Source organism: Helicoverpa zea, chromosome 11, assembly GCF_022581195.2.
Source record: "Helicoverpa zea isolate HzStark_Cry1AcR chromosome 11, ilHelZeax1.1, whole genome shotgun sequence".
Taxonomy (NCBI): Eukaryota; Metazoa; Arthropoda; class Insecta; order Lepidoptera; family Noctuidae; genus Helicoverpa; species Helicoverpa zea.
In genome coordinates this window covers 5,464,648-5,484,887 of record NC_061462.1, presented here as the reverse complement: position 1 = coordinate 5,484,887, position 20,240 = coordinate 5,464,648, and the positions used below count along the sequence as shown (strand labels likewise).

The 20,240-nt window shown below is 35.2% G+C and overlaps 2 protein-coding genes across 2 annotated transcripts; one reads left to right on the top strand and one right to left on the bottom strand.

Moving 5' to 3' along the window:
• Positions 1-2,373: 2,373 nt before the first annotated feature.
• LOC124634595 (non-structural maintenance of chromosomes element 1 homolog) lies at positions 2,374-5,987 on the top strand. The gene is made up of 5 exons (XM_047170221.1): positions 2,374-2,619; positions 2,880-3,181; positions 3,720-3,878; positions 4,383-4,516; positions 5,280-5,987. Exons 1-5 carry the CDS (start codon positions 2,520-2,522, stop codon positions 5,485-5,487), a joined length of 903 nt encoding a protein of 300 aa, XP_047026177.1. The 5' UTR covers positions 2,374-2,519; the 3' UTR covers positions 5,488-5,987.
• Positions 5,887-20,081, bottom strand: LOC124634688. Its single transcript, XM_047170349.1, is given in 32 exon segments — positions 5,887-6,210; positions 6,591-6,674; positions 6,809-7,030; positions 7,453-7,631; positions 7,707-7,851; positions 8,016-8,157; positions 8,255-8,467; positions 8,606-8,804; positions 9,390-9,439; positions 9,519-9,622; positions 9,771-9,834; positions 9,907-10,040; positions 10,204-10,371; positions 10,451-10,672; positions 10,764-10,941; positions 11,147-11,333; positions 11,446-11,650; positions 11,829-12,035; positions 12,381-12,545; positions 12,890-13,086; positions 13,697-13,910; positions 14,513-14,736; positions 15,025-15,178; positions 15,255-15,378; positions 15,465-15,650; positions 17,178-17,328; positions 17,405-17,995; positions 18,089-18,343; positions 18,421-18,538; positions 18,630-18,870; positions 18,943-19,996; positions 20,078-20,081. Coding segments are annotated over 32 exon segments (6,543 nt in total). The 3' UTR covers positions 5,887-6,048.
• Between the last annotated feature and the right edge of the window lie 159 nt (positions 20,082-20,240).

The following is a 20,240-nucleotide window of genomic DNA, read 5'->3' as shown; positions in this document are numbered from 1 at the left end:
AAAGAAAACTTTTTAAAGCAGTGTAATCATCCACTAGATGCATACTAGAAGTAGGAAACTTTAACTACTATTTGGCACACTTTCAAACTTCCACCGTGTCTGCCAGTGTGTCTATTTTCCACTTTTTGTAGTTCGATTAAAACATGCAGTAGCTCTTTCCGTTCTATTCATGTATGCGATGCACTTGAACGAGTTTTACAGAAAGGTGTGTGGCAAATAACACCCGAGAGCGAGCGTCATCGTGCTTAAAATAGAGGAATACTATCGTAAATATCTAGTACCACAGAGACTGTTCAATAAAACTAAAAGTGCACCAAGTGCTTCCTTGGAAATAATGAAAGTGTAAACCTTAGTTTTGTGGCATGCAGTGTATTGCTTCTCGGAAATTAAATTCTTTGACGGAACCATCCCGCTATTCAAAAAGCATAAAAATCTAAGGAAAGTTGGCTCTCGTATAAAAGGCTCGGCACTAATGTTTGTATAAATCGTACTTACCTGGCCTGCCTCGGCATCCAGTACGTTAGGTGTTTTGAATGCGAGGCCAAATTGACTCCATTAAAAGTTTTGAAAGCGCTCGTAGCTTAGATAATTTACTGAGAGAGTTATGCCGTCTATAAAAGCATACGTGGGTACTGAAAACTAATGAATTTATGTTTGTGTTTATATTTTCGTACTTTGTTAAGTTGAAGTTTAATGTTTTAGGTGGTTCTTGTTGATACGCTCATATGCTCTCATCTAAACATAGATTTAATCACGGTTCAGTACCACACTTTCATATTTCATGTTTTAAAGAGTGGATACTTCTAAAATAATGTTACTAGGTAGGTACTTAAATGATTGTCGTAGAGAAAGCTGATGGGTACTCAAACTTTATATCCAATCGCTTAAATGGTGCTTGAGTCTCATCGGATATCTTTTGAAAGCAGATATTGCCAGACACTATAAAAGAATACGTTCTTGCAACTGTCCCTTTAAAGATTCGCAATATTTTGTGAAGTGTAAATTACATAAATCTTAGGTAGGTACTTGAATGTTATCTGACCAATAAGCTTTATAACAACGGGACGGGAGCAGGAAAATTTCTTTCATGCTTTGCACCCCAAAACAAATAGGAAAAAGAGTAGGTAAGTACTATGTAGGTACACCTAAGTAACAGATTTTATCTATGAGCACGCATCCCGATAAATTCAGTTTTATCGCAAACTTTTCCTTTGAAATTGTGGTAATCTCACAGGGGACGAGACGGGACCCCATAATTGATAAGAGAGCACGGGGACACAGGACGCAGTAATAAGGGAACGGGGAAGCAATTACGACTTTAATAGGAGTAGGTACGAGGCTCGTGGGCCGTATGTTTGCTCTTAAATAATATGATTATGTTGCTTTGTTGAACGCTATTTTGATAAAGGAACTGTTACACATCAACGAGCTAGCTCATTTTAGTTATCGGAATAAGTTCCTGCCTAAATACCTAAGAGCATATCCACTTATCTGCAGAAATGACCTAAAAACTGGGTAACGCTCTTAAACATGCAATATCGAGCTATGTGAGCAAGATTCCTAACTTATTCTGTGCATAAGTAGGTAGGTAGTATAATATAAACGTTATTTTGTTTTGTCAAGTTGGTTTCTTCACTGCTAAAACATTTGTAATAACACATTATAGGTAGGTACGTAACTTCTTATTTGCAGGCTTATTTATTAAACTTAAATTATTAAGTTGCTCCACTAACCAACCAATTAAAAGAATTGGTAACATAAAGAAACGATCACAAACACAGTTGCAATTAACCACTGTAATTAAGCGCCGCATTCGATCGCAAGTGACATTCGAAAGCTGCGGTTTAGCTCTACTCGATTAAAAGGGTTTGAGCTTGTTATGAAGTTCTTACTCGGCTTTATAAAAATACAAAAAAAAAAAAAACTAATTAAGTACGTAGATAGGGGTCTACTGAAAACATAGTATTAAAAGAAAAACCCTTTGGCACCTTACAGGGAGTACCTACCCGCCTAAAATATAGGTTGATATGATATAGGTACTAATTATAATTGTTCAAAAACCTTATAATAATACTTATAAAGTTATTTATGTAGATGGAGCATTCAGTATCGTTCATCTACGACCTACCGACTTCACCTATTAGCCATAATGATAACAGATAAATAGATCAGCACAGAAGTTAATAAATAATTATTGTGTACTAGCATAGGTACACTCTCATATGTAAAAATACCGTCATTTACGAGTTTTATATGAAAATTGTATTGTTTAGCTTTTATCTTAGCAAAAAGACTAGTATTTGAAAATAAAAAGTTAGTTTGTTTATGTTAACAATGACATTGACATTGCCGCGAAAAGTCGTTGTCAATTTCTATTTGTCTATAATTCATTCAATGTTTTGTTTTTGGCGGTCTGTTTCTGGATCCCTGGATCTTCTGGGGAATTTAGAAATTAAATACTAATATTTTTTTCTTATATACTTAATTACTTACCGGCGATAAGCTTTGCAGCATTCACTATGACGTACGGTAAATTGCACAGGTTTTTCCTGCAAACTGTTGCCAGCCAAGGTGTTCTATCAATTACAGACGCCGAAACTGTTCTGAATAACTTTAACGGTAAGTAACATAGTCTTTAAGTAAAATAATGAGTTATAGCAAACAACATTAGGTCAGGAGGTCGTCTTAGGTTAAGCTCGGCAATGGTTTTTATGAGTTAGTGACCTCAAAGGGTGGTGGAGTGTCTTGCTAGTTCTTCTCCATGAGACCAATCTTTGGAACTGTGCACATAGCTTATGACTTTTCTTCAATCAGACCAGTGAAATTTAGATTATGAGACCTTTACCTACTATTTATCATTTAATTTTTACAACTTCCAGGTGAAGAAGCCAGTCCACCAGTCCAGGATGTGGTAAAAGCTATCAATGATCAAATAAGACCTTTTCAACAGGAAATTAAACTAGCTAAGGATGAGTTCACTAATGAAGATGTAGTTATATTCTTGTCTCTCGGTTATGATGATGCTACAAAGTCACAGAATTTCTTTTCTGCTACTGAACTCGAGTATTTTAGGATCCTCATTGAACAGATCATGACTACAGAATCAAGGCAGATCACAGGAATTAATGCTATTAATTTAGTTAGTAGAATGAAATCTACTTTTACTAAAACTGATGCTCAAGTAAGTATATTTCTCAATTATTTTTCCAATAGAGTAATGGTTACACTGGTAAGTCAATCAATAAATATATTGTTTATTTTCAATGCAACTGTTGGTTGCAATTTCATGGTTAAAATTCACACATACACAAGCTTTAAGCTTTTTCCATACCACTTAATTGCTATAACATCTCAATTGAGCAGTTAGGTATATAAATACTAATACAACAATTAAAGGTTTTCTGTAAGAGATTGCTTTTGAGCGATAAGCCTGCATATTGTACTCACACGTATTTGTTTGTAATGTCCTTTTCTATGTTTGTTTTGGTGTACAATAAAGAATATTCTATCTACAACTGAGTGGAATATTTTTTTTGTTTCTTACACTGACTTTTGAAATGACTGATGTGATTTAAAGAATTCTTTCCCTGTTAGAAAGCTAAACTATGCCAGAGTATTTCGTCAGAGTACGGAAGAAAGTGCGGGCAAACAGCTAATTTTAAAGTAAATGCAGAATTACAAAAATTTATATAAATGACACAAAAACTATGACATTTCAGAAACTGCTGGACACTTGGTGCAGAATGCGGTACTTGGATAAAGAACAGAACAACTATGCTTTGGGAGTGCGAGCCATCCATGAGTTTGAAGGATACTTTCGTCAGAACATGCCAGATGCTGTTGAAGAGTGTTGCCTCTGCAAAAATATTGTGTTCCGAGTATGTGATAACATTCCTTAAGAGAAAAATTTAATTGATAATTTTAGTAAAATATATAGAAACATTCTTTCTCGGCAGTGCAGTGAAAAGAAACAGAAATTGCAAAATTTTACTACAGTATAATGTCTGTAGTGCATTTTTAATGGTGTTTTTTCTTGATTATTGTATATTTAATTAATTTTATATTAAAGATGAAGAAGAAGGATCTACATTAAGCCAGACACCTCTGCTAGGTGTCATAATTCAGTTATGTTGTAATTGTTTTATCAGTTCTGCATTTTATAATATAAATGTAGCCACTTGAATGACTCAACTTTATTAGTTGCAGATAAGAATGTGCATGAATAAATTTTATTATTAAAATAAAATGTTAGAAGATTTATCAATTCAATATTTTATTTATTGTGAAGCAGAAACATAGACAGATAGTTGTTTGCTCTGAAACGTTATACAGGAACTTCATTATCTGCACTTTTTAACATTTTTTGTATTGTCTTATTTCAGGGTTACAACTGCCCGGCTTGTAGTAAGGCTGTCCACACAAGATGTCTGATCCGGTACTTGGAAAAAGTGGAAAAGTGGCCTTGCTGCAAATTTGACTTCAATCAAGATCAATTGGAGCGTCTCAATAATGAAGGGTAAGTTTAATATTTCTTTTTTTGTTGTTTTAGAGGATGTTTCATTAATTATAATTTAATAATATCAATCAGATAAAGATTCCCGCTCAGCCTTAAACTAAATATGGGTAAATACTGCTTAACAAATTGTAAACCTGCAATTAAGCAATACCATTACTATTTGGGAAGTTGTAGGACTAGTCTGTATTTGTCTTGATAAACTTTAATCCATAGGATTGATTTTGTTTTGTCATGTTTTACCTTTTCTAACATCATAACTTTAATTTCCAAAACATAGCAAAGAGGCAGGTAAGAATCATAATATTCTTATATTAGAATGTTTTTCTGATAAAAATGTAATTTTACCCCCTGACTTGCACTGACTCATACTTAAACTGTGACTACCATTTCATATTGACTATATAATTCATTTCTTTTAATTATCATAAAAGAAATTTGAGTAAAACTAATAACTAAGTCCTTCCTAGACGCGGGAAGGACTTAGTTATTAGTTTTACTGAAATTTCTTTGGAGAACCTGAACTTAGAAGAACTACTTCCCGTTCTATGGATGGAGATAAAATGTATCCATTGTTTATCTCCTGCTTATCATCAATTATCTCCCCACCAATTTACAAACAAATTATTTCAACCATTCTTGAGGCATAAAATAGCGTTACTAACATGATCTTCTGTCATATTCCTACCTAATATATATATATTTGAATATATTCTTTTGTATTCTATTGCTGTAGAAAATCAACCTACAATAGATTTCTAATCAGTTCCAGACTAACGCAGACACAAGTATCAGATAATTCACGCCATTCTGCGGACTCCAGTATTGAAGATGAGGGAACAAATGACACTCAAGAAAATCAGTCCATAGCTGGGCCTTCACAAGTTCAAGAGTCATCGGAAACCATGGATATGAGCCAAGATGTCATACCGGAGATCTCACAGAGAGTTACCAGGAAGAGAAAACGACAATAAATAAGTTTCCATACCCATAAGTTTCTATTTGGTAAGATTTGTTTGTCTATGGTTTCTTAGTTTCTTTTTGTTTGTATTTTGTAGAAGTTGATTAGTTTTTTTTATTTTTTTATTTGTATTTAGAATTTTGTAGTACTTTTGTCTTGATGGAAATTTCTATTAATTTCAACTCTAAGTAAATACCTTACATGCATAAGATTTATTGAATGTCTAGTAGTTTGGAATTAGCAGATGTTTTTGTCAGGACAACTTTAATATTTTTATTTTAATAAAAGCAAAGATAAGGGCCATTTAATTCTAAGCTTTTTTAAACTGTAAGTTGCAATTGTCGTAACGCGATTATCTTATTGACATTCCTAAGATGTTTAATGTGTGCAATGCTTCGTAATTTGGTACATGTTAAACATAGTTTTATAATGAAGGTATACAATGCCTTAGGTTTTATACCAAAACAATTGTTATCTGCTGGTTACAAATAAACGCCAGATTCAAAATATAAACTTAATTTATTATTCTAACTAACTTAAACAACTTTAATGACTAAAACATACCAAGAAATGATTATATAGCTAAATAAACATTCGCGACCTTCTTCTGAACAATTTTAGCAGATTTCGGATAATAATCGAGTAGATACTTCCATTGGTCCAACTTTAAATACACTATGTCGACCACGGTGCGAGCTCGGAATGAAAAGTGATGAACTAAACCAACGAACAAACCCTGTGAAGAATAAAAAATCTTGACTTTATAATCGTAGCGCACACTCGAAACCTGCTCGAAACATCTCGAGGAAACCTGGACTATAAAGTCTAAAATCACCAACCCGCATTGAGCTAGCATGGTCATTAATGCTCAATCCTTCTCCATGTGAGAGGAGGCCTGTGCCCAGCAGTGGGACGACAAAAAGACTGTAACAGTAACAGCACACTCGAAAATGTCAATGTATAATTTGCATGAAACTTCACTCGAGACATTCAATATAATTTGTATGAAGCTTCCTTTTTCTATGCACACAATCAGTAATTGTAACGTAATCGCCTCCCCTTCACAAGGACAATGAGTATGGCTAGATTAATATTAAATCAAAACAATATACCTACCTGAGCAATCCCAAAGCTGTCTTCTGGTCCTAAAACATCATAAATTGATTCCGTCAAGTTCGGATGTACTGTAAGCACTTCAACCTGCAATTAAAATGGTAATTACCCACAGACATTAATATCTTACATCTAGATGCATTAACTTGCATAGTAATGATAAATATGAGTGACAAATTGACGGTGATATCACGAGTGTTCAGATTACCTCACTTGCTTACCTGTCCTCTATGTATAAAGTAGATGCATTGGTCTGAGTCACCGCTTTGAACGATGTAGTTGCCGGGGAAGAAAACACAATGTTTCATCCACATGGCCAGCATTCTTCGGAAATCGTCGTCAGTTTTGCTGAATATGACGGATTCTCGAATGTGGGACCCGTAGACGGCTTGCATCACTTGGCAACGTAGGCGGAATGGTAGTTTGTAGATCAAGGAAGGCATCTATAGGGTTTTAATAATAATAATAAATCATTTTATTTCAGACACAGTCCATAACGTTTAATAATGGACTTAATTTTGATAAGTATAAAAGGAGAGAACGATAATAACCCTTTTTGGTAGTCGGGTACATATCAGCCTCGTTTCGGCGACATAGTGATAGATTATGTGAAATACAACTTCATAAACTCGATTTTTCTCATACATTTGGATTTCGTAAATCAGAACACATTATAATTATTTTTTTTTTATTTTGTCGTTATTCGATAATTTGGCATCAAGACAAGTGGGTGTGTTTGAGGATGGACAAATGACTATCATGCCAAAATGACCTATTTTATATACGGCAACCATTGGCCCTCCCGCAGAGTTTGATCACTATTTTTATATTTTCCTAAGGATAGGTGAAGCAAAAATATCTTTACTTGTTTTCCTTGTTGCCTATTCCATAGCTCGCGTACGTAGTCCCACATTTTTCCCATTTGGTGTAGACTCAAGTCCATGTCCCGGAGTCCATCTCTCAATTCGTTTATATTGTAGTCATATGCTATGCGAGACGATGAATGTGCTGTGATCATTGCTGACATTTCTGATATCAGGAGACCTAGGAAAATATTCAAATAAGTGTCATGCCATCAACCTGGATTGCTTTTTTTATGTTGACTTATCTTTACCACACCTGTGCAAAACTTGATAACGATAATGACAATAATAGTTTCGATAACTTCGAAACTATTTTGTGAGGAGACATCTCCAGTGCCCGTTATTGTAAGAAGGTTGATCATATACCATAACGCTGCCACGTATAATGCGAAGAAATTGCCCTGAAGAGAAAAAAGTTCAAATTGTGTTCTTTAAATTTTTTATAAGGATCAACCGACCTATGCAGCTGTTAGTTATTCACAAGCTCTTCCATTCAAATAAATCAGTTGATTTTATGGAAGAGCCACGGATGCTAAGAACAAATAACGAAATAAGTTATATTAACCTCAGAATATTTGGCACGTAGATTAAGAGCTTCTTTGGACATCCAATTAGCCGATGTGCAATGTACTGGTGTTAGGCACGATAATTTGAAGAAAAGACAAGCATTTACGTGCGATAATATTGATGCCCATATAGCAATTGTTCTGAAAACAATTTTATATAAATTTTGTATATTTTCAATTTCTACTCCAATAAATTAATCATCTTGGATATTTATTGTTAACTGATTCTGATACTTACGTCAGTTTAAACAATAAATTCGCAGAACCAATACTCGTTTTTCTGTGTGTTCGATACGTAAATAAATATGAAATTCTTGTGAGTTGGGGCGAACGTGCATAACAGAACATTATCATTTTCATTGACCACGACAGAGGCAGAGCAAACACGAAGTAGCATATAAGAAAATTAGCTAAAAAGTCCCTCCTTCGAAGATAAACTTTAGAGAAATACCTGTAATAATAAAGGAAGTCATGTGATATTGTTTTCGGAGTCTGTGCCTTAATATACCTAGGTAACATTTAACTGGCAGCGGTACCTAACACAGAAAACATATTTAAGCAAAAACTGATTAGAAAGTGAAAGACTTACATTTTCCTGACTTTGCGTGGATTTAAAACATAATCTCCGTATCTATTCATGTAACCACTGTGCACGTCCAAAAAAACTTTGAATAGAAACAGTATGTCGAAAATGACGCACACATAGAAGAAAAATGGTATTGAGAGAAATGCCATTTGGTACACAAGCAACATGAAATCTGCGTAAGCCAGGAAGAGTATGAGGTATTCTGCAAATAAATAATGTTGGTTACTATCCGTTAGCGTCAGGTCCGCCGTCACAAATCACCGATCCTCTCGAAATACATATAGAGAGTTGCTACCTAATTGCTACCAGCTACCATTAATTGCTACCAATTACTACCCTCGTAGTTTTGAAGATATTCAGCATTCTAAGGTGACAGCCATTCTGATATCAGGATGGCTGTCACTTTTCACAGTGTGAAGAAACGGCGCAAAAGTATTGAGTTTTTTTTTCACCCAGAGTTGCTACCTAATTGCTACCCTACAGAATTAAATTTTAGACCACATCGATTCCGTGGATAAAAAGATATTAAAAAAATTAGTTTTTGCGCCTAACTAAAATAGATTCTGTCGATTCTGTAGAGGCTGTCACCTTAGGATGCTGAATATCTTCAAAACTACGAGGGTAGCAATTGGTAGCAACTAATGGTAGCTGGTAGCAATTAGGTAGCAACTCTCTAGGAGTATTTCGAGAGGATCAGTGATTTGTGACGGCGGACCTGACGCTAACTACTATCCAGGTGGACAAAAAGTAAATAATTATGTTAAAGTTTCACGGGTACGGTGATTACCCATAAAAGTGACTAATTTGCTGTCCGGAATGATGCTACTACGGAACCATCTGAAAAGAAGAATAACATTGATTTGTCTCAATAGTAACAACTCTTACCTTACAAGCAAAAACTATGAAAATACTTTACCTATGGGGCTTCAATAACAAAAACGCTGCTGGAGTATAATTGACATTTCCTGCTGATGTTATAGATTTAGAACCGTGCGATTCTGCTAGGCTTTTGTCTGGGCTCTGCAAGTTTAAATAATGATCTATAATTTTTTAAATTTCTTCAAAAAACATCATTCGAACTCTCCTATCTTGGCACGTACGGCCTACGTGAGGTAGTAGCTGAGTTCTTAGTTAACTAACTCGAAGAACAATGGAAACCTAACATTACCTCCAAAAAAACATTTGTATCTATGTCAACGTCTTCTTCCTCTTCTTCGCCAGACTTGTACGATGCTGGGACGTTTGTTATTTGCTAAAATATCAAATATACACTATGAAAGTGCTATCGTTACAATAAGTACTAGAAGGAATAAGGATATTATGATGAGAGTTTCCTCACTTCTTCACTCGTCCTTTCTGATACCACTGTTGGTAGCACGTAGTCTTTTGGTGCTGATTCAACCGATTGCTTTACTTTTCTCAAAACAGATGGGTAGCTCTGCAAAATATAAAAAATCTGAATTATTGCGATGTTTTTATCTTCTTTATGTGATTTTATATATGACAAAACGAGGTTTATAAGTAAGCAAGCAAATGGAAATGCAAATAAATAAGAATCAGGTTTAGATGAGAATAATCTTGCAATAAGTCGGATCGGTTACCTTCAATAATGTATAGAAATCCCTCCCTTGAATGCAAAGTAGATCAATGTTCCTACTAGCAACGACATTTGACATAGTCAAGTACTTGGAAGCTCCTCTTATGTTCCCGAATATTCCTCCTGGGCCCATACAAGCTTCCACTTCATTTATATTGGATATTATATCGACCTGTTTGGGGAGTTTAAATATGATTTAGCCCATTCAAATCAGTCTCTAACATTGGAAATCATCCCAGTTGCAAAATTACCTTTCCCCGATAAATAATGTACATAGTATCTATGACTTCATTCGATCTCATAACCATATATCCTTTTTGGAAGTAGAGTTCTTTAAGTTTCTTGGCAAAAGCTCTGAAGAAGGAATACTCGACATCCTCAAATAAGGGGATTTCTCTCAATGTTTTTTCATACATGTATAAGACTGCATCTTCATTCAGATTTGCGTGTAGCTTTCCGAGTATCGATTGGTGCTTTAGAGAAAGAAAAAAACATGAATATTGATTTTTATGTTTTAGTTCCGTTTTTGTTTTATTATTATTTTTATTTAATTAATTCACGTACCGACCATCCACCTGTTCTCTTCCACTGATACTTCCAATATTCTATTACCGTCTTTTTAAGTGCAAATGGCACTTTCTCTCTTGTCAAAAACATTTCTAAATGCTTCAGATTTTCTTGGAACTTGGTCACGACCTGATCCGCCATGGCCTTGAGTGATGCAATTCTCGCGTACACATATCTAATGGATAGTAAGAATTGTATTTAATATTGTTTCTTTTGAGTTCTATCAAGCTAATAAAAGAGGTTGGAACCCGGATTAAAACTTGAAGCAAAATGAACTGCGTGAAGGGTGATCGTGATAATAAAACCGATGATTTCTTTAATCAAGGGTATTTGAATTTGAATGAAAAATACGGTATTCAGAATGAAGGCAGCGAGCTCACCCGAAAAATAAGACGCCATGTATATTGACGCAAATGCAAAGGATCATGTGAACGATATTCTGAGGTGTGATATCGCCGAAGCCTGCGCCTCCGAAACTGGTTGCGGTCCAATAGTAAGCCAGAAGATATATTTTAGCCGGTGCCATATGGTTTCCATCAATAATTACAATCCCGTCTACCCAAGAACCTGAAAGAAATTTAAATGGTTCTTGGAGTGTATAAAAATTTAGTCTTAGTGTCTTCAAATATGTTTTGCATTGTGTCGCAATACAGCTTAATCGTATACTGTTCATACTTGCCTTCGAGACAAACCATATTGCCATCAGGGTGAAAAATCGTCTTCATGTAAGGAATTTTTTTCGGTAGTTTTGAAATCTTCAATTCAAAATCTTCTGCATCTTCAGCTATTACGTATCTACAGGATAATGCGATTAACAGAGAAGTATATAGGTTCCAGAAGAATAATGTAAGAAGAAGAAAATGAACCACGCTCATGAAGTATGCCTGAAAAGACGAAGACTCGAAAATAATTAAGAGCAAACTGCTCACACTATGATGATGAAATGATAAAATGAAATGAACCTCTATGAATAAAAAAAGTATTTCATGTGAACTTATAAATCGGTGTAAGTGATGGAACATCGCATCGTCGCCAGGATAGGAATACAGATAGAAAAATTACCCTTTTCAGAGCACCTATTGACTCGGCCCAAGACGCAGTATAAAGTTTAACTACTTGTAAGACGTTAATCATTCTTAAGGCGCAATGGAACATATGGTGGTTTACTTCGTGATCTTCATCAGAATGGTCTTCTTTGTGTTTGGGTACAAAGAGCTTCCATACAGCGTACCATGGGAAACATGTAATAAAGTCTACTACGAACTGCCCCTGAAATTGTAAAATTTGATTAATGGATAAAAATTGCAATAGACAATGTAAATGGCCAGAAGGCAAAGCTCTCGCTTCACATATGGAGAATAAAGGAGTGATGTCATTGCGCCTACGAACTGTTTAGATAGACAAACTTTCTAAATTGTATTTGGTCGAATGGAAAGGAAACTTGAGTATGTAGTGTTTCCATTTACGAACTTACCTATTTATGTCCTTCATGTTTTATGTCGTTATTTCTTTTCCTGTTACTTGTTTGGTCAAATCAAGAAGTCGTCCTCAAGTGGGCGTATAATACTTGGGTATCGTTTAGTACTAATCATTTTATTAAAACTAAATATTCACCTGAAGATAATGCTTTGCTGTCATGTAAGGATGGTATATCAATTGGTTTTTGGAACCATAATACGCAACATGTAGCATTAAATACATGTCTATATAGCAGATGGCTTCCAAAGTCACAAGTGTCACATTGAATGATCCGAATTGTGGCGCCATACAAACAACTACCTTAAAAGTTTTAAAATAATGAGCATCAGGTGCGAAAATATGCAAACAGACAACTCAAGAGCATATAATAAAACCCTCTATTAAAATCGGGGGCCATCTTATATAAAACAGCTCTGAGAGACATGAACCATATTCATAATCTTCAGAAATCAAGACGGTTCATATATTCGAAGATAAAACAAGTACGACAATTAAATACGGCAGGTATATGAACAAATCCATTTTTACAAAGTTAAATAAAAATGCATCATTAGAAATAACAAATTCGTCTAGACTAGATGATCCTAATTCAAATGAATAGCAATCCATATTGCTGTCATAAAGATATCATAATAAAATCTTACGGGTATGATTAGACACAAGAAAAATGCAGTAGCTACGCGAAGGATCGCCCACGTTTTCAAAAATATACCATCTGGTCTTATTGCAATTGGCATCAGTAAATACGAAGCAACATTGTTCAGTACATGAAATTGTTTGAAAGACTTCCGGTAATTCTCTTTTGTTTTACTGTATTCCAGTGAAAGGTCTATGAAGGAATCTGCAAGGAGTAAATAAATGCGACATGAAAGGAGATCATTCAAGTCTCGAACATTTTGTACCCAAAAATGAAAGTGCCGGCCAGAAGAAAAAAATAGTAGATTCTTGTAGAGAATAATGCCCTGAAGATTTTTACTACTACAAGAATTGTCTACAATTAACCCCCAGGCTGCAATTTTACTTTTAAAATACCGAAAAATTCCACAATGTTTGGAGCAATAATTCCACAATGTTAGTCTGACTTCCCCACAGCGGGATTTGATAACTTCCGAGGTTGGGCAGGAGTCGTTTGAAGGCAGCGGCTGCCTTCTCCAATTTGGGGACGTAATGTAATGCTCCAAACATTGTGGGATTTTTTGGTATTTTCAAAGTCAAATAGCAGCCTGGGGGTTAGTTGTAGACAATTCTTGTAGTAGTAAAAAATCTTCAGGGCATTATTCTCTACAAGAATCTACTATTGTTTTCTTCTGGCCGGCACTTTCAGTTTTGGGTACGAAATGAATGATGTCCTTTGACTGGAATATAAAAAGTTCTGGAGTCGCATACTCTCATGTGGACCAACACAAAAAACTCCGAAATTAGATTCACCTTTACCGTCTAGAAAAACTTACTGTTGAAAAACTCTTGTAGAAGACTTGTTATCTTTACTCTTTGCTTTTTTTCTGCTAATCGATTGTAATGCTGTAAATATGAATCTACGGTCTGCGTTTTAGCCTTCTCCTCTATGATTTTTAGTTCTTCTGGCTTCAGGAGACCTTCGTGTTCTTTCATGTCTGGGAATAAACTTAATGCCGACGTGTATGCATAGTGGCTTACACTAACGAGCTGAAAAAAAAAGAAATTCTTAGACTCTTTCAGATACTATATTATGCATAGAATGTGTTTATATAAGTACTGTCATATACGTCATTATAACCTTAAATAAAAGTCAAAGCAATAAAACATTTGTTGTGTGTCGTGTAGGAGGACAATTTATATACGTAATTTGATCAACTTGGTATAGATATTAATCAACTACTACTTCCTTCATTTCCATATCGATATGGTCGTTCACTATTTATTATTCCGTGATAGTTGTAAAAGGTCATTCAGGAAAATAAAAAGATGTTTCAATCTTCTGAATAAAATTAGCAGCATTAGCAACAAAACCGAAAAATGTCCTGTCACTTACATTTGATTTATTGTCAGCAGCAATCTGAGCTACAGGATAGATTTCGTTGAGATGTAACAAAATCATTCGGATACGAAATATGTTGATCTTTCTATTAATATTCATCTTTATTGCGTCATATGTATATCAAATCATATTTATTCAATAACCTTAATTAGGGTCGAAAATGTTTTCGAATGTCAGAAAGCAAGCGTAGGATGACTACCCACAAACAACCCACCTGTAAAAGGTCGTGGAGACCCACAGATCTGCTTACCTTACAATGAGTCAATGTTACAACGCTGCTGAGAGTGGGGATGCCATACAAAAGCACCAGCAACCCCACATGGTTACCTGGGCCTATAACGCGTTCAGATTTAGTCTCTCTCATCTCATTGGACGTTACTAAACAGTAACCGCTCTCAATTATGTACAACTCCCTAGTTATTGTACCGCCATAGAATACAACTTCTCCTGGCGGTAAAATGATATCTCTCGCTGCTGCAATGTAAAGGTTTAAGCTTCACCTTTGTGTTATTTTATTATATTGATGAGAACTGTCTAAATCTCCGATAAAGTCCAAATGATTCTAGCCTTGACTTCTAAACTGTTTAACTCTGTGTTGAACAGTTCCTTCCTAGCCATTTGTAGTTAAGATGATTGCTGTCAATTAAAGATTGTTTCAAACTAATTTGGGATTGAAAGACTGTTCCGCTGAGTCTTAATAGACGTTGTTTGAAGTAAGACAATCTTAGGAGTTCCATTGACTGACAAATATGCAAGTCTTACCTTCTGTTAATGTATGAATGTAAGCCTTGTTTTTAACTTGAAAGAATTTGATGGACGTGAGTGCCTTAAATCTAGCTTGATGTAAAACTTTCTTCCTCAGCTCCGACGGGACCACAGTCTTCTCAAGCCAATTATCGTCTGTCAATTCTACACCCTGATATTAAGAAACAAATAATTATTCATTAGTCATGTCCTTTCTGCTATATTAGCATTATTTTATCCAATTTTACCGAATTGTATTGCCACTGTAGTTCGTAAAACGCCATTATTCTTGATTTAATTGCTGGATGCATATTGTTTTCTTTCATAAATTTATCAATAGTAATGATCACCTCCAGGAACGCTGTCTTAGTTCTGTGTAATCAAGATGTGCAAACATGCATACATTTTATCAGTCTGATTAGACAATATTCTATACGTTATAAGGGACCGTTAGCTACCTTGTCCAATGTGTAACAACAGCGGAAAATTCGGACACACAAAATCCAGTGAGTAAAACTCCATATAAGCTTAGGAACGCCACAATAGCCATGTCGTAGATGTCTCCGGGTGTGTAGTCGCCATATCCCACAGACAGCAGAATAGTTGTCGCAAAGTATACCGAAGTTATAACTGGAAACTTAGTTCTGGAAACAAAGGTTCTAGCTAAGTAATGGAAGTGATGAAAATGATTAGAAGATAAAACCTACACAGACAGGTGCCAATGTTATTCAAAGCATCAAGGGATTTTTTTAAACGGTTTTATTTAGCTCACCCCGTTTGTTTTATTTATTATTTATTCATTCTTGGGTCAAATTTAGAAATTAAAATTTCAGTGCCTTCCTGTTGTCAGATTGATCTGAAATTTGGTACACACCTTTAATTCCGATGACAATACAATATAGTAATATCAATAACATTGTAAATCCAAGATGGCCGCCGGTACAAAATGGCGGATTACATATTTTTCCACAACCCCCTCAATATGGGTATCAAATGAAAGGGCTACTCAAGTAGAATACTGTCAGCAACCCCAACGGGGCCCAACAGGGCCAAGGCCTGCCTGGGCTGCGGGATTGTCCTAAAGAGTTACCGTGGTCGTGGTACATAAAAGGCCTACGACGAAAAACAACGGTTTTTAGTCAGTAAGAGTCTAGCACTCCCTCACCGCTGCTGACCCATGTATAGAATGAAGAATATTCGGTAGGCATTTTCATTAAATACTAAAAACTAGATAATAAAAAATCGGTAAAAAAACTTTTAAGTTAAACGGTTTTATATCTTATGTGCACTGAAAAATAAAAAATAAAAAAACAGTTACTTACCTATAAACCTACGTAGGTGGTCCCGGTCATATAAGACTAAAATAAAAACGTGGGGCCCTCTGAAATCCTACTTATGGCAAAGCATATCTTTATACTTTGGTAGATCGTGAGCTCGGCGTTCGCTGATGAAGCCGCTACGGCTGATAATTGATTGTCAAAATCTCCAGTTATGATTATAGTAAGTCGATGCAATCCACACCTATTATACCTCTAGCTAGAAGAAAGTATTACAACAATAGTTACGGAATGGGCCCCACGTTTTTATTTTAGTCTAATATGACCGGGACCACCTACGTAGGTTTATAGGTAAGTAACTGTTTTTTTATTTTTTATTTTTATATAATGAATCAGTTGCAATTTCTACGTAATATTCTTACTATTCGGATACACGCTATGCTGCATTAATAGTAAAGCAGCATAGCGTGTACGTGAGTATAATGCGACATGTACTTTGCGGTTAATTTGAAAATGTAAACGGTACACTCAATCTGAAACTTCAAGTACACAGTGACGAAAGCCAATCTGAATTTATAATAACTTGTGTCTTTAATATGAGTCATAAGAATAAATCATTCAGCGGAAAACTTTAATAGAAACTTGATGAATCATAAATCCTCGATCCAAAATAATGTATTACGTATCTTATGTATTTCATGCAACAAATGCAAATTTTGGGAAGTTTGTACAATTCTTGATGTAAATAAATCTACTTATCTAAGGTGAAGTTGTGAAAGTACGATTTCACTGTGACTAAGCATTATTACATGTAGATTAGGCTACACAGACTATTAATACCCACTAGATAAATATGTACTTGTGATCAAACATAGACTAACATGTTCGACTTACTTTGAGGCCCTAGTTCCGCTTTTTTGGTCGTCCCATGTTAAAGCTCGGCTAAACCATGAGTTTTCTGAACATCGGTTAACGAAACAAGACTCCATGTATAGTATGACGCCGGACCAGTAGCAAAGTAAACATATGCATACGCAATACTTAACTGTCTGTAATTTGGCGTAATAGACATCACTTTATTAGGTAGCAAATCAAAATATAAAAGCGTAATTTTCACCAACCAACCTTGACAAGGAGTGAATTCAATAAAAGTTTCCTCTCCAATTTTTCAAAGAAACTTAACAGTCTCCACACTAAACAAAGCTTTATACCTTTGCATAAAAAAAATAGGTGGTCTCTATAGTTATCGTGATATTTCACAGACTGATGTATAGTAACTATGTATTCGAAGGGTATTATGGCTACGACATCAAGATAAAAGCCAAGAGTATTCATTCTGTAACTGACAATGTTTTTGAAATCGTTTATGTACTTCTTTTTAGTCTTAACTGCAGTCACTGTTGTTATACAAATATTAACTATCAACGAGATAGTTATAATTATTTGCGCATAGAAATAAATGCCTTCAGGAAAACTTCTTTTAAATCCTATAAAATAAGGATAAATTAGGCAAATGTAGAATACTATAGCGAGCATGTATAGTTCCCAATATTTGACTAGCGGGCAATTAGCTTCTAAAATCCAAGGAAACGAGGATTTGATGCATGTGAACATTGAAGCTTTCTTTTTAATGTGCTCGGACAAAATGTATAGGTCTAGGCAGCTTTCATCGAGTTGATCTTCTTCTGTCAAAGTATCCACATCCGTTACACCTAAGGAGTAGTCAAACGTTGAATTAGTTGTTAAGCTTCTAAGGCGATACCTACTCTGAAAGTATAAGTACATATATTAGAATCGAAAAATACCTTGAATGAATCTCAATTTATCCTTCAAACATTTGATGCTACTTTTCTTTCGATCCTTGGAAGCGTAGATATTCAATGAGAACTCTGTTTTCTGTCCCTGATTTAATTTTCTTCGTTGACTTCTGTTAATTCGTTCTTCTATTTCAGTGCGTATCGAATCTACGAGGTCTGGGTAGGTAATCATTAGTCGTATGAATTTGGTCTTTTCTAGGACTTGACATTCTACGTATGTAGCTGCTTTGACTGTGCAACGTGCTGTAAGAAAAATAATACAATTTAAGTAATAGCCACCCCGCTCCTTCATCCAATTTTTTTATAGAATTAATAGTTACCGGGAATATTGTAGACTAATGAAATTTCACCGAAACAAGTCCCCTTTGCAAAAGAAATCATAGGACTTTCATCGTCTTCATCTGATAACAATTCTAAAACTCCATTTGTGACACATACCTGCAACAGTAATGCAGTAGGTAATTTGTGATCGTAAGAGAAGCAGCTATCTAATTAATATTTTAAACAGATAATATACATGCAGACTTACCATAATAGTCTTGTTCTGGTTATGGCTATATACAACGTCTCCCGGTAGATAAAACTGGTGACTCATGTCTAAAGATAGCCTCCTAAGGAATGCTTCCGGTAATTTCCTAAATATCAGCGAGCTATACAGTGGGACAGCATTTAGATCATAACAGATTTCCATTTGCAATGGATAGGGAAGGAGTTTCAGAAGTTTAGGTTTAAAAACTCCTGACTTTTGATACCAGAGATCCTCGTAATACCTAATTCAATTCAATTGCATTATAATAAGCTTCTTACAAAATTAACTTATTTCATATCTAAAAGTTGCATACCTAATAATTCGCTTTGTAGTGTCTGAATCCATTTTTATCAACCTGAGATGATTTTTAATTTTCTTTAGTTGCCTCACGTATTTTGAGCGTCTCGTCGTTATAGTAATAAATTGTGAAGTCAATGATCCGACAAAGACAATAGTTGTCAGCAGAAAACCGACTAACGTTGCTAGTATGGCGACAAATCTTTCAGAAGTGGTCACTGGGTACAAGTCTCCGAGGGCGTTCGTAGTGAGAAACATGACTGACCAATATGTACACACATAATACCAATCGAGTGTTTCCTCAGTGGGCAAGTAAACAGCTGCTAACGACCACGATGTACGAATCTTATGTACGTCAAAGCTTCTGTTCGCAAACAAATACCATACACATGCCCACGTATGGACAGATAGAAAGAAAAGTATTAAATATTGTGACAAAAACGTAGTCCATTGATTACTGCCTGCTTGGGAAGATCGCTGGTAAAAATATTCTATAATTCTGTAGACCCGTATCATTGCCATTAAGGGTACTATTCCGTGGATCTTAATCTGTATTATCGAATCGTCCACTAAATACAGAATTGCGTATGGTACTGCTATTATAATATCGATAATTACTTTAAATGTGTCTGGCTCGACAAGGTTAAGAGTTTTTCGCCACTTTTTAAAGAACTTCAGGCCGACAATGATACAGACATCGAATGTAAATATGAAGTTGAAACACAATAGAACGATAATACCCCAAAACGGTCTTACGCCTGATCTGTAGAACGTATAAATGCAAGTGTCTAGAATGTATGCTATGAACAATGTCGTAAGTATGAATATTTTCCAGGCAGTGTTTGAATAAATTAGTAGAAGTGTCCGCAGCCTGCTGTTTGAAAATTCTGATCGTGTTTCTTGTAATATTGCATAGGTCTTCTGACGCCTCTCTTCATCAATTTCTAGTCGAACATTTGGAGCTATTCCAGAAGCTAGCCTGGATGGATGTTGTTGGCTTTGGTAATCGGCTCTTTTACGTCTAAACCTGTAAATGTCCAGGCCAGGTTCGCCTGTGTCGCCTGTGTTTGCTAATCGAAATGATTGTTTGGTTAGAGACTTTTGTTCTTAATATAAAATGAACGATATAGGTACCTATGTATAAAACTTACGCATTTTTGATCCAGTACATAAAGTTGAAGCAACTGGATGTTTTCGATGAAGATTATTTCAGAGCACCAATTTAGCAATGCAATATTTTAAAACTTGACAAAATAAAGTAACTTTATAGTCTAGTTGGTTTCAATAAAAAATAATAACCAGTAGGCGAAGCTT

Excerpts from the sequence above, each read along its gene's own strand:
- LOC124634595 (XM_047170221.1), top strand. The coding sequence starts at position 2,520 with ATGACGTACGGTAAATTGCACAGGTTTTTCCTGCAAACTGTTGCCAGC. Across the intron at positions 3,182-3,719 it reads TTACTAAAACTGATGCTCAA|AAACTGCTGGACACTTGGTG; the intron begins GTAAGTATATTT and ends ATGACATTTCAG. Across the intron at positions 4,517-5,279 it reads GAGCGTCTCAATAATGAAGG|TTCCAGACTAACGCAGACAC; the intron begins GTAAGTTTAATA and ends ATTTCTAATCAG.